Source organism: Mya arenaria, chromosome 10 (assembly GCF_026914265.1).
Source record: "Mya arenaria isolate MELC-2E11 chromosome 10, ASM2691426v1".
NCBI classification, from domain to species: Eukaryota; Metazoa; Mollusca; class Bivalvia; order Myida; family Myidae; genus Mya; species Mya arenaria.
The window spans coordinates 40,202,882-40,216,878 of record NC_069131.1 but is presented as its reverse complement, the minus strand read 5'-3'; the positions used below and the strand labels follow the sequence as shown (position 1 = coordinate 40,216,878).

The 13,997-nt window shown below is 34.0% G+C and overlaps 1 protein-coding gene across 4 annotated transcripts in view; it reads right to left on the bottom strand.

Annotated features, from left to right (window-relative positions):
- The window catches only part of LOC128207044 (uncharacterized), a 54,826-nt gene that overhangs the window by 6,244 nt on the left and 34,585 nt on the right, over positions 1-13,997 (bottom strand). For 2 of the 4 annotated variants that reach the window (XM_052909852.1, XM_052909854.1), the window contains 27 exons: positions 13,766-13,899; positions 13,402-13,531; positions 13,126-13,194; positions 12,627-12,740; positions 11,528-11,667; positions 11,063-11,258; positions 10,740-10,886; positions 10,168-10,479; positions 9,923-10,044; positions 9,432-9,708; positions 9,081-9,197; positions 8,625-8,717; positions 8,217-8,422; positions 7,840-7,990; positions 7,475-7,591; positions 7,011-7,193; positions 6,419-6,635; positions 4,966-5,147; positions 4,208-4,315; positions 3,840-4,008; positions 3,498-3,646; positions 2,994-3,107; positions 2,488-2,550; positions 2,161-2,274; positions 1,804-1,939; positions 1,434-1,535; positions 1,281-1,318 (listed from right to left, as the gene is read on the bottom strand). In XM_052909852.1, the coding sequence (XP_052765812.1) occupies positions 1,281-1,318; positions 1,434-1,535; positions 1,804-1,939; positions 2,161-2,274; positions 2,488-2,550; positions 2,994-3,107; positions 3,498-3,646; positions 3,840-4,008; positions 4,208-4,315; positions 4,966-5,147; positions 6,419-6,635; positions 7,011-7,193; positions 7,475-7,591; positions 7,840-7,990; positions 8,217-8,422; positions 8,625-8,717; positions 9,081-9,197; positions 9,432-9,708; positions 9,923-10,044; positions 10,168-10,479; positions 10,740-10,886; positions 11,063-11,258; positions 11,528-11,667; positions 12,627-12,740; positions 13,126-13,194; positions 13,402-13,531; positions 13,766-13,899 (3,900 nt within the window). Of the gene's footprint in view, positions 1-1,280; positions 1,319-1,433; positions 1,536-1,803; positions 1,940-2,160; positions 2,275-2,487; positions 2,551-2,993; positions 3,108-3,497; positions 3,684-3,839; positions 4,009-4,207; positions 4,316-4,965; positions 5,148-6,418; positions 6,636-7,010; positions 7,194-7,474; positions 7,592-7,839; positions 7,991-8,216; positions 8,423-8,624; positions 8,718-9,080; positions 9,198-9,431; positions 9,709-9,922; positions 10,045-10,167; positions 10,480-10,739; positions 10,887-11,062; positions 11,259-11,527; positions 11,668-12,626; positions 12,741-13,125; positions 13,195-13,401; positions 13,532-13,765; positions 13,900-13,997 lie in introns of those variants that run through there. The other 2 variants (XM_052909853.1, XM_052909855.1) reach the window with 2 other exon arrangements.

Genomic DNA, 13,997 nt, shown 5'->3' with positions numbered 1-13,997 from the left:
TACATTTTATAGAGATGATCATTCTGACCAAGTTGCATTGAGATTAGGCTAAAATTGTGACCTCTATTGTGTTCACAAAGTTTTTCTACCAATTGACCTAGTGACCTAGTTTTTGACCTGGGTTGACCCAATATGGAACTTGACCTAGCCTATTTTAAGATGATCATTCTGACCAAGTTTCATTAAGATAACGCTAAAATTGTGACCTCTATTTTGTTCACAAGTGTTTTCTAATAATTGACCTAGTGACCTAGTTATTGACTGCGTATGACCCAATATCGAACTTGACCCAGATTTTATAGAGATGATCATTCTGACCAAGTTGCATTAAGATTAGCCTAAAATTGTGACCTCTGTTGTGTTCACAAGGTTTTTGTACTAATTGACCTACTGACCTAGTTATTGACCGCGGGTGACCCAATATCGAACTTGACCTAGATTTTATAGAGATGATCATTTTGACCAAGTTGCATTGAGATTAGGCTAAAATTGTGACCTCTATTGTGTTCACAAGGTTTTTGTACTAATTGACCTAGTGACCTAGTTATTGACCCTGAATGACACAATATCAAACTTGACCTACATTTTACAGCGATGATCATTCTGACCAATTTGCATTGAGATTAGCCTAAAATTGTGACCTCTATTGTGTTCACAAGGTTTTTGTACTAAATGACCTAGTGACCTAGTTGTTGACCGCGGATGACCCAATATCGAACTTGACCTACATTTTATAGAGATGATCATTCTGACCAAGTTGCATTGAGATTAGGCTAAAATTGTGACCTCTATTGTGTTCACAAGGTTTTTCTACTAATTGACCTAGTGACCTAATTATTGACCGCGGATGACCCAATATCGAACTTGACCTAGATTTTATAGAGATGACCATTCTGACCAAGTTGCATTGAGATTAGGCTAAAATTGTGACCTCTATTGTGTTCACAAGGTTTTTCTACTAATTGACCTAGTGACCTAGTTTTTGACCCCAGATGACCCAATATCGAACTTGACCTAGATTTTATAGAGATGATCAGTCTGACCAAGTTTCATAAAGATTAGGTCAAAATTGTGACCTCTATTGTGTTCACAAGCAATTGTGAACGGACGGACGGACGGACGGACGGACGACGGACGAAGAGTGATCACAAAAGCTCACCTTGTCACTACGTGACAGGTGAGCTAAAAAAAACAATTATGCTCAAATAATAAACATTTAGAATTCTACAATATGTATTATACACACGAATTATAAATGATTGTTTTTACTATGTGCATACCTGGCATTTGGCAGATCAACCGTACCGGAAAACAGTTACTAAAATACAACGGGAACATATCATTTGTAAGAATAGTTGATCGAAAAAATACTTAACGCAATAGATGTAAGATCAAAACATGTTATTTTGATAAAAATAATAAAACGCGATTACCTTACGGCACCTAACGTAAGGTCATGATATTTGTATCCATCTTCTCTTAGGGCAAGGCCGTTAGAAATCGACTGTTTTTGCGTAGTGATCTCCTTTATAAACCTATTTAAATTAAGGATAAACGCATAAAACATCAACATATCTCACTAAATTACTTTACAAGTCAGTCAATTAGGTACTTAACGTAGTGTGAATCGATCTTTGGAGACACTGATTTAGTATAAATAAGTATCAATCCGTTCGTCTTACATGTGGGTGACACATGCCGATAAGATCGGGCATGCAGTTGAATAAATATCAAGTAACACATTTTCTACAGGCAAGTATTTCATTTGAATACTAACGATATTGATTATAAGTTAAAACAAACCCTTGTCCAGCTAATGAACACAGGATGTCGGCGTCAACTTTGGTGATTCTGTCCACGCATATGGTCATGCGTTCATACACGGCATTGGCTTTATCTTGATAAAACACGGTCGTAGTTCCGTTTTTAAGAATCTGGACTATAATTGAAGAAAAACATGATAGTCCTTGTTAACACGTTAGCTACAATGTTATTCGTGATGATGATGATGATGATGATGATGATGCAATTTGGTCGACTGATATAACCATTATCATTGTAGCTATTAAACCTCATATTATTGTTATAAATCTAGTCAGATTACATTGGGTTATCAAATTGAATTTTATATTCATTCTGGCGATTGCGTTTAAACAATACCACATTTGTATTCGTCCGTGCCGTCAGCACAATCTTGTTTTGCATCACATCTCGCAGATAAAGGCAAACATTCGTGGTTTTGACATTCATATCCTCCGGCGCTGGCACAGGTTACTAAATGAAATGTTGTTTACGTTATTCATATTTTAATGTTGAGTCAAGATACAAAATAAGAAAATCTTAAGTTAAAACACGTGTATCAGCAAACGTATAATGGTGCGTGTATATCAATTACCTAAACGCTATACAGTTTTAAACTCGTTATAATAATAATAATGATACCTGGTTTAATTTAATTGTAATAATGTGAGTGAATGTCTACCATACCACAGTTTTTACATTCGGTTTCGAAAAGTGAGCATGTCTTGTTTATCGCTTGACCTTCGCAATCTGAAAGAGTTACGCGTTTGAGCAATGCATATAATTCAAAAGCTTTTATAGATTAGACTATATGTCGTGTTTAAGGACAAAAGAGGTATTGCCCCTTTGCTTCGGCGAAAAATATGTTACCAATCACTTTTATCTTGTTATCGATGTTGATTGTGTTGACATTTGTACTTTTTTATTATCATTGCACATACTTGTTTCTATTTTCTTCCCTAACACATACCTATTTATATATACACTACTCAAAAGACCGGACCACAGAACATTTTAGATACCGTAGGGTGATGTAATTAAGAAATGTCCTCATTGCTTGTGTGTTTAAATGGTAAAACGCTAAAAGCAAGAGCGCCGATGAGCCAACGACAACACTTGCATTTTATTATGTGTACAGTGTAAAACGAGGCTTAACTCAATAACTATAGGTATTATGTGGAATAGATACTTACAGCAGTCCTGCTCATCGCCGGACTCGGGACAATCGGAGTGGCCATCACAGAACATAGATCTTGGGATGCACTTGGACGTTGTTCCAGGACATGATATCTCATTCGAGAAACATACTTTATGTTTAAAAAATAATTAAAATAAAAGCCACAATGAGTATTAAAACACATTTAGTTTTTGTAAAAGTAAACAGAAATTGAAACCTACATTAACAGTTGTCATAAATTTGTTCTCCTTTACATATGTAAATTCCTTTAAACATCATCGTGTAATCAAAATGTATTTTTAATTCTAATTTTTATGCATGCTCTACCAACATAGCAATGGATCGTATACATTACATTGTTACCGAGTGTTTATTTATTTTATTACTTACTACAAATATCTTGTTCTCAATGCAGAAACTATTACAGGCGATTATCATAAACGTTATAACTGGAATTTGTACAAGAAGAACAATTAGTTATATTTGGATGACAAAGTTTATTACAGTTAAACATGTTTACCATCATTTGAGCATCTTAAATACGTGTATTTATCACATTCGCCATGGCCAACATAGGTCGAACATTGTCCGTCTGTATTGCACGTAAGCGATATTGTTGTTGTAACGTGCGCTTCCCACAGCCGGTCACTGAAAGCTTCTGCATTTCCTCTTAAAATTGAGTTGGGAATTGCGATTTTTAACATATCTTAAAAACGAAAACCAAAAAAGATTTAAAGAAAAGAAGTGGCGAGAAATAACTACAACCAATTAAAAACAATCGAGTTCAAATTCATGCCTTTATATATCAATTGGAGAAACATATTTGACCTCATAAAAGCAAAACAAAAAAAAACATTCTAACCTAAATCCAAGTTCCCGGCAAATATGGGTAGCTGTATGCAGTGAGAACATTTCTTGTTCTGCCTGTCCCGAAGGATAGCATACTGGTCTCCAGATCTTATTGTAAAAATATCCAACTTTCCCATAGCTGTCATCTCCACCTAGCAGCTTAAATGCTCCATTTGGTCGATCTAAATGTATTGTATACATGTTGATAAAACACATGGTAACATTCTACTTCAGATGCAATGAGATTAAAACTGTTTCTAGTGTGATTTTCTTTTAAATTCTGCAGACATAAGCGAATGTTTTGAATTTGTTTCCAAGTTTTACAGATTCTTTACAACATAATTGTCATGAAAGAAACAGCTATAAGCTGTACATTTTTACCACAATGCCGCTCATCTTCGCCATTCTGACAGTCATTGTTACCGTCACATGATAAATTGTCAGGTACACACACTGCTTCAGAACAACGTATCATTGCGGCGTCACATTCTGTCATAATGAGAATTAAGAAAGTGACATGACAAAAGCCACCCTTTTATTATTACACGGTGCTTGTTGCGTTGAATAAAATGAACGTACTTGAGATATTAACAAGGTGTTTAATTAAAACAGATCCATACTTAAGGCTTTCATTTTAAAGACAGTCAAGTGGAATTATGTATATGTAGTTAATTTTATGATGATTTTGCATACAAATCGCAAAATATTAACGATTGTATGACTGCTTTTGAACTTTTTCACCGAATGTGCACGTAAAGCTACATTTCACAAGTGGGATGACAATGAATGAAATCTGTACCTTTGATGTTCACGATGTTCAATAATTTGCGATGTTAAACTAAAACACTCACTTTTTTATTATATTCCTAAAAAAGGATATAAGATGACAGATAATTCTTGTTCATCAAAAAGAAAGCGCCAAATGGAATGCGAATTGTATTTTGAAAATGACGTCGTTAAAATTGTGTCATAGCCCTGTGCTTGCTGACTATTGGTATTGTAAACAAACGTATAAAATATCATATTTTCAATGTTTTAAACGGGGAAATATAAATTGCAGTTCACTACTGGATATCTAATAAGCTCATAAAAACATGTAATCATAATTGATATTCAGGCTAGGTTTAAGGAAATTATACCTATACGAGTTGTGTTACACTCTCCTGTGACGTATTCTACATCGTCAAAGGACACTGCGCCTGTATACGTGTCATGGGAAATGGACGTCCTTGCGGTAACTCTCAGTCTAGCCGAAATGTTAGCTGCAACGGGAACGCCACCCTGAACCCAAGTTGTAAAATGTCTGTTTACATGGTCATACCTGCAACAAAACATTGTGTTACAAAAACAAAACAAAAACGTATGGAATACGGTAAAATTTGCAATGAACAACGGAAAGTCTTCATATATGTCTTAGACTTAGATGATGTTAAATCTAGAAATTATATGCACTGAACAGTTATATTATATTTTACCATCTTTCTTTTGTCCAAAATTCAAATCATTAAACCAATTATAATTATCACCATCAGTGATATATTTATACTGAATGTGCAAGATATTGCTGGCGTTTCATTATGTCATTGTTAAACTAATGAGATAATAATTTATAATTAAACGGTAACCCTTAACCAAAATTGGGAAGTTACGCATATCCCCGAGACTGCTAGAAGAAGTAATAGTAATTAGAGGAAAACAGTAGAAAATCATTTCTCTCTCATATCAATTTTTTTTCTTGAAATCAGCAAAACCCATTCAGTTATCGAGTAATAACCTTGGCAAATTTGGTGACTATCCGCATTTCAACCTGAAGTCTATTAATATGGCAACGATGGTATCATTTCAAATGTTTCTAAAACATTTGACGTGCTTCAGTGAGACATTGTTTTTCCAAAATAGTAAAAACACGAATTAAGTAATGATTTGTTTGAAAGATCATGAAATAAATAAACAAGCCAACTAAGAAAAGAATGCGTTATAATTTAGGAACGCTGGTAATTGTTTGTTTATAGCATTGACTTTGCGTACGATTTCGACAATAGTAAACAGCAAGTTATATGTGACACAAATGGTCAAATGAAACCTTAGTGGACTCAAGTGATAATACTAACATAATTATGTCAATGTGGCAACACTATAAGACATAGAAATTCAAAAATAAAATAGTCAGATTTAAATTTTAAAAATCACGGCCGAGTCACAGAAACGTAATGTTTTATGCTAGAATATATGTCCTTTATACGCTAACCACTATTACTATGCCACTAAAATGGTTTACCATAATAATTGCTAATAATTAGGAACGCTGGAAATTGTTTGTTTATAGCATTGACTTTGCATACGATTTCGACAATAGTAAACAGCAAGTTATATGTGACACAAATGGTCAAATGAAACCTTAGTGGACTCAAGTGATAATACTAACATAATTATGTCAATGTGGCAACACTATAAGACATAGAAATTCAAACATAAAATAATCAGATTTAAATTTGAAAAATCACGACCGAGTCACAGAAACGTAATGTTTAATGCTAGAATATATGTCCCTTATACGCCAACCACTATTACTATGCCACTAAAATGGTTTACCATAATAATTGCTCCTCTTTTGTATCATCATACTGTAAATATACAAATATCTGCGCTGTTGTTGACTTTGGTTGGTGGTTAGTACTGTTTAAGTAGTACCAAAATGTAATGCAGCCATCTTCAGTGAATGCTTGGGCGGGTGATATCATGGTCTCAATATCCACATAGCGTAGTTCATCCATTAAGCCCTCATGATTCTTTGATGTCATAAAATGTCCTGTAAAAGCAAGCCACGTGTTCTAACAACTGTTTAATTCTGATTGGCTATACAGTGACGTGTCTGTTAACACAAACTGAATACATTGTTTAGAAGAACTATGTTAAGGTCTGATAAACTAGAGTAAAATCAAAACAAAGTCAAACTGCATATGCATCGATATAATAAATATATGTTGGATGGTACTCCCTTGGAAATCTTGTTACACAATTCACCACACAGTTTCATTTTTATTTAGATGAAACAGATGCAATCATATTATATTATATCATATTATTATTGAATTTATTACTGAAAACAAAAATACACGCTAAGGCCCAAAATCAATGCACTAAGAATTGCTCAGTTATACACCAACCAAATCGACAAACTAACCTCGGCCTACTTCTGAATATGTGTGATCGAACGAAGGTCTTGTTATTTGATTGCTAGCTCGTCGTTGCCAAAGTGTTTGCATATATCGAACGACGTCGAGGTCGTCCCAGTGTACCCTCGGTGACGAAACGTTTGTGTACCCACACATATCCCCCTTCTCAAAATCGCATGTTATTCCATGCCCTAAAAATAATCAGTTTTCTACTGCAACTGCAGGGATAAAATATGTCTTTCAATTTATAACGCAAGGTTACCTCTTTTTAACAAAGGAACAAAAGGAAAAGTCTTGAACTGCCAGTAATAAAATATGTAATCTCGCTTAACATTCCAATACTTTTCATCAATGTTATGAATATATTTATAAAATTTAAGGTATTTTTTCTAAATATTATAATTTGATACAATGATACACGGGGACGAACTACTGTACAGGGACAAGCCCAATAACCAACAATTTTACAAACCACAGCTTTTCGTTTCATCGGAATTGTCCAGGCAGTCCTTATTGAGATTACAACGTTCATCCTCAGTGTAACATGAACTTCCATCTAAGCACAGGTGTGGTATAGTTGACGGACAATCTAAAACAATTAAATCATTAACATAAAATATAACTTACATTTAGGTTATATATTCGAATGTAACAATCTAACAAAAACTATTTAAATACGATATTTCTGACGAACGTTGCATCACAAATATATATGTATACTATATATTTAGATTTGAATTCGTTTTCATTCTTATCCATAGAAAAGCAAATTCATATTCTGCTTGGCAATTCAAAAAGAAGCGTCTCTTCTACACTAAAGCAGTTTATAGTTCTTACCATTTCCTATGTTGTAACATTCGCCTTCATCCATACTAATGCTATGTATTCCGAATGAAGCCGTGTTTGGTAGAGCTGACATTATTCTCGGAGTAACCTTTACCATATGGACATATATACGCACTCGCACGTTGCCAACACTTATAGGTACCTATATCAAACAAACGTTCACTTTTTGTCTTTGATATTCTTTTCCAGATTATGTATGAATCCATATAGTACAAACTTCAGGAAAAACTGCAGATTATAATAGCATTTTACTACGGTAACGTTAACGAAAAATACTCTTCCAGTGAGTACAATTCTCTAGTAACATAAAGGACTTCAGAGTTTGTTTCTAAATCATTATAAACAAAGTATCTTTTTGCTTTACTTACGGCTAAATGTCTTAAATCCGTTCTTGGAACAACATTAAAAACGAACGATTCTGTAATTTGGTAGTGGTACTCCGTGGTTACATTAATTGAAGAAACGTCCCCAAAATATGCCATGGTAAAACATGATCTCTGCTTCACATGATATTCAAATGATTCCAAAACCGAAGGTTTCAAAGTTAGTATTGTAAACGTGGTTTGTAAAGTTCCTGAAAACGAAACAAATGAGAGAGGCTATGTTTACGGAGTTACAAATGGCGGCTTTGTATTATAGTTGATGATACAAACTGACTTTCATTTCAACTTTAAACACAATGTTTCAAGAAAGACCATACAGAAGATAATATAGAATTACATGAAATTATATATGTATTGGAGCTTTTTGTCTCTCTTAGAAAGTGGTTCTCTTACCAGCATTTAGGTACCATGTTGAGTTTAAGATTGACATGTATCCCGTACTTTCTATGTTTCCAACAGAACTGAATGATATCTGCTGAGAAAATTCTGAAAATTATCCAATAGTGATTAAATGAAAAATGTATGTCAATCTTAAGGCGAATGGATTTTAATATAACAGACCAACGGCATCAAACTTGGTTGAAAGAACTTTGTTTTGACATTAGTTATAGAAAATAAAAAAGTATTATTTGCCTATGAACGATCGCCAATAATCTTAAGAGTATCCGTTAAAAAACGTAAAAGCGACGAAGACAGATCTCTAACTTCACAGTGTAACCTTATTGAAATTATTAGCTAAGCTAATTGCATATCTCGTATTTGTCTGTCATTAGTTAAGTGAGACTGTTTTTTACTGTTTAGATGTTTGTTTTGCCAGAGAGATCACTCCCATAAACTGTATGTAATTACCACATCGTTCTTTGGTTTCATCAAGTCCATCTTGGACACAATCCACTGTGCGATCACATAGTTTTAACAATGGTATGCATCTGTCGCTGCATGCAAAGTCCGATTGTTGATCACAAGCTGAGTATAAAAATAATTGTATAATTTACTTTATTCATTATAATAGTCGGTGGTTTAAAACAACCTGTAACAAACTGTACAAAGATTTGCTAATTGGTATCTTTTGTAGTTTAAAATTGTCGCACTATTGTTTTCGTTAGACAGTCAGAGAAATCTCTAAACAAATGCACTTAAATATCATTTTAATATGTTTTATTAGATACACAAACAGAATGAAATGATATAACCGTTTACCAATTATTTCAATGCAGTCCCTTTCCAGCAGCTCGACGCTTTTCAAAAGGAAAAGCCCAATCCCATGACTCCGAAACTCTACACGCAATATATCTCCAGAAACTTGAACCTGTCCATGCTGTATAACATCGTCTATCTTTAAACTTCCCTTTTGACTCCAGATTTGTTCATAATTGTTAACTATACTAAACACTGGCTGCTCTTCTAGAGAGTTTGTAGTATGAATAGCGTAGTCAAACCGTAGACATTTGACACCTGTTGATTGAATAATAGGGGCCTGAAAGAACATCATATCAATGTAAACCTTTCCGTAAAACATATGGAAAATGTTTGGTCTGACTGCCTGCATAAACTGACAAAAGAAAACAGTAGAAACAAGCTTCGATGCTTTAATGTAATTGTGATGCCATTTATGTTAATATGATGATTTTGTGAAATAAAATCCCAAACAATTTTTTAAAAGAATTAACAAACATATTACAGTACACTACCTTCAAAACAGCATCACCATATGCAATGATACCAGATGGTTTATACGTCCATGCATTTGCAATGTTTTTGAACCCACAAAGTTTCTTCCGTGTAAAGTCACACGATATCGAGTTTAAACTTTCTGAAACATTAGTTTTATTGACATTATTCTGATTATTCCTTTAAGTAAAACTAAAATAGTCGATTGCAATTTCTCATGTCATTCGTTTGTTTATTTTTACCAATGGAAACTTAATATACTTACCAAGGCATTCATCATGAATCATTATGTTGTCTACTGCCACATATTCATTGAAAGAAAGCGTTGCCTGAACAAAAATATAATTTGGATCACTGTTATTCAAATGTAAGTCAAGACAAGGGGACGTCTGCCACTCATCAACAATATTCACAGTTATATCTGTCATAAAATTCATATTATTTCCTGCGGATAATCTCACGTCTGAAGATGAGGCTTTATAGTTAAAGCTGAAGGAAGCAGCGATTCCTGTCACTGTTATTCTAAAAGTTGCAATTGTCTCCGTAAGCGAATCACCAAACAACTGCATAAAGTATCCTACAATTAATAAAATAAACAAACTGAAACAATTGTGGAAAATTGACTTTGCAATGTTTCAGATAGTTTTCATTGATATATAAAAAAAATAATGAATAGATATAAAATATTTTCCAATTTATTACAATTCAAGCCGGTGGTTTCAAATAAATAAAACATAATAATAAATAGAATTTGACCTTGGTAGTGGGTAAAATCTTCAAATGACTTTGTAAGAAAGCATTACAGGGCTATTATTATATCACAAAACAACTCTTTACCGGTACTTGTTCCGTCTGCATCATACAACACTTTGCTATTTCCATCATCTGCCCTTAATCTTATCCAAGGAAAACTAGAGGATTCTTGGAAATGCAAATCACAAAACAATGGATCGGAAAACGTGCAAACGGGTCTTTCAGGTTGAACTTTAATAGAAAATAAAATAGAAAATGGTGTGTTGTCTATTCGAATATTGTAATTCATATTATCGTCATAGCAGCAATCCAAGAAAGTGAACTTGATCATATTATTTCAGCTGCAAGGATTTATAAGTTCTTTTTTTTTCTTTAAACTGCACTCATCATATGTTTAAGATACTTACGTCCTTCCGTTTGACAATGTTGTTTTTCAACTGCAACATCATCAATAGCAACAAAACCTCCGCTCACACCTTTAATTGCTTTAAATGCAATATTTTGGGTTCCAGCATCGACACTAAGTTCCATATTTAGCCACTCTTGAGTAAACGTATTGTTTTTTACATAAACTGTGCGAGAGCTTACTCCTGAAAACCTAACCTAAAACGAAAGCTTTGTTTCACAATAAGGCCTTGTAAGGTTTTCACAAATACTTTCTCGAATTTCTACTTTTACGAAGAGTTCTACACCATTGTAATATTGTTAAAAAGTTTGTAAAAAAAGGAGTACCCGAATGAAATCTATTTGTCTGTTCCAAACTCCTTTACGCTCAGGCCAATGTATTGGTAAAAAGCCAGTTCAATTATCGCTGCACTAACTGGACAACTACTACATATGTCTAACAAGGTCAGAAATTGAAGGTAACTTACAGCCAAACTGTTAGATCCCGAAACGTAATACTGGAACTTTATGCATTTCGGTACTATGTTTTTATAGAATGTATCGTCTATTTCCAGCATGGCACTTTCGCCTTCTTCCCCTACCGTCATTGAAACACCAAATACATTACCTACGAACGAAGAGTTTAGATGAGAGATATTCTTTTCAACTGACTTAAAATGTAAGGAACACTCCATACTGTATCATACTTATAAACGGTAAAATGCTAGTGGAATATGTTAACATCAATGTGCAACATATATGTGAGAGGGTTATTTCAATTGTATGATTGTCGCGATCATGAATCAATGATGCCCCATAGAGAATATTCAATTCTTGCATACCGCACGTGTGTTTCCGGTCATGTGACCAGTGCTGGAAAATCCCGTCTTACACCCCCAATGTAAGATGAGTCACGCGCAACAACGCGCAACTTCTTATTTCTTTATTGTATGGTTGATGAAAAGTATTTTATGGCATTTCAACAAAGCGCAATTATATATATAAGTATGCAAGACTTTTAATTAAAATTGAAAAAAAATCGTAAAAACGCGATTTTTGGAGGAACTATTTGACGTCAAAAGTGATTTAAAATTACTGCGCTTTATGACGTCAGTAAACAACGGCGCACGCGATTTTTGGTAAAATGTACAAAAGTGCGTTTTCCACGTCATTTTTCCCACAAATTGATAATTTTAGATATGCAAGAAAAAATATCAATCATGTTTTTCCGGTCCGGATCGAAACATCCGACCCTCGGGCACGCTGCGTGGCCGGTAACTGGACAAGTCTTGTTACCGGCTTATGCGCGTGCCCTCGGGTCGGATTTTTCTATCCGTACCGGAACCACATGATAGGTACTTATAATAAAGCATCGCTAAAATGATTGACTTAAAATTTTAACTGGTCTAGTTTGTTTGATGTTACAATTAAATTTATAATTTGCACATGTTTTCTTTGTCCGTGATATCCAATTGAGAGTCGTGTCTTAACGTTTAAACGCGTCAAGGGTAGTACCATCAACAACATATTATAAAGCGAATTCTGAATTGCTTAAAACATCTCTTTGGATAATACTTGATGACAAACCTTTTAAAGAAAATGCTTCCGTTGAATAAATATTCCACTGTAACGCGCTCTGCGACGGATTTTTAGCATCTTTGAAATACTTTACACAGCTGGATTCAAACCCGCATAAGATATCTGAAGACACCAAGCGTTAAGGTTATTGCAATACTTATTAAAATATATATTCAATTGACTTTTCAACGACGGCTCATCAAAGTACTTATTTCCTCAAATTGATGATGTTTTTAAAAGGACATACAACGCACTATCTTGTCTGGCCCTTTTGTTTTGACAGCAATAAGGTTCATTTTGAATAATAAAAATATAATATGTGGAACATTTAGTTTCTCCGAACATACTAAAATTAAAAAAATAGGCACTTTACAAAACAAATAAAAATCCCTCATGGGTTCCTTCTTCATATCGAGGGGTGAAAGCGAAAAGGTTCTGTCTACTTCTTTATTTAATGTCACTTAGAACCTTTTCGCATTCACCCCTCGATATGAAAAATAGTACTTACCATCGCATGAGTTATTTGAAAGAATAATGTTGTCCAAGTCCGCGTACGCTTCTGGTAGTTCAGAATTTCCTAAAAAGCAAAGAACGACAAGAGGTTTGTTTTTTATACTTAGCTTAAAGTTCAGACAATGACGTATTAACTATAATTCAACCATGCATTTTGTTTTTCTTTAACACACTACCACACTATAAACTACACTCAACACAGTTATTTATTGGTCACATACAAAACTGTATTATATAACATGAGTATTGATATAGAACAGTTGACTTTTACCAGTATCGATGCCAAGCCTTATAGAAATATCAGAACCAATTAAATCCAGATCAACACAAACGTGGGTCCATTTGTCTTGTTCAGCGTAAACCTCTTTTAGAATAACATTATTGGTTTGGATGCGTAAACTCTGCAAAACGAAACTCAAAAAGCATTATCTGACAAAATGACAGTTTTAAATAACGATCCATTTGAAACAGCGGATGTGATAAACATTGAATGGTACGTGTAGGACAACAGCGTTCCAAAATGAGCTATTTGAAAACCGTATTTCAAATCTATAATTTTACTTTCATACGAGCTTTGTTTATGTCTGAGTTAATATGACTATTACAAAGACGACACCCTTGCCATTCTGACAAACCATTTCTACCGTGTTAGTGTAAGATCCCATTCCGTTGTTGATTCTGGAATAAAAGCTCAAGTACCGGTAGCGATTTGTGTTGATGCTATTGACAGAGACTATATCCGCGCCGTTATTGATCTGTAGGAAGTGACCTGCAATATGTTATGCTATATGTTCGATCATTTTTTCAAGATATATAATTTTTCATTGTATTTTATGATATTCTGTGCTAATTTGACAAAACACATAT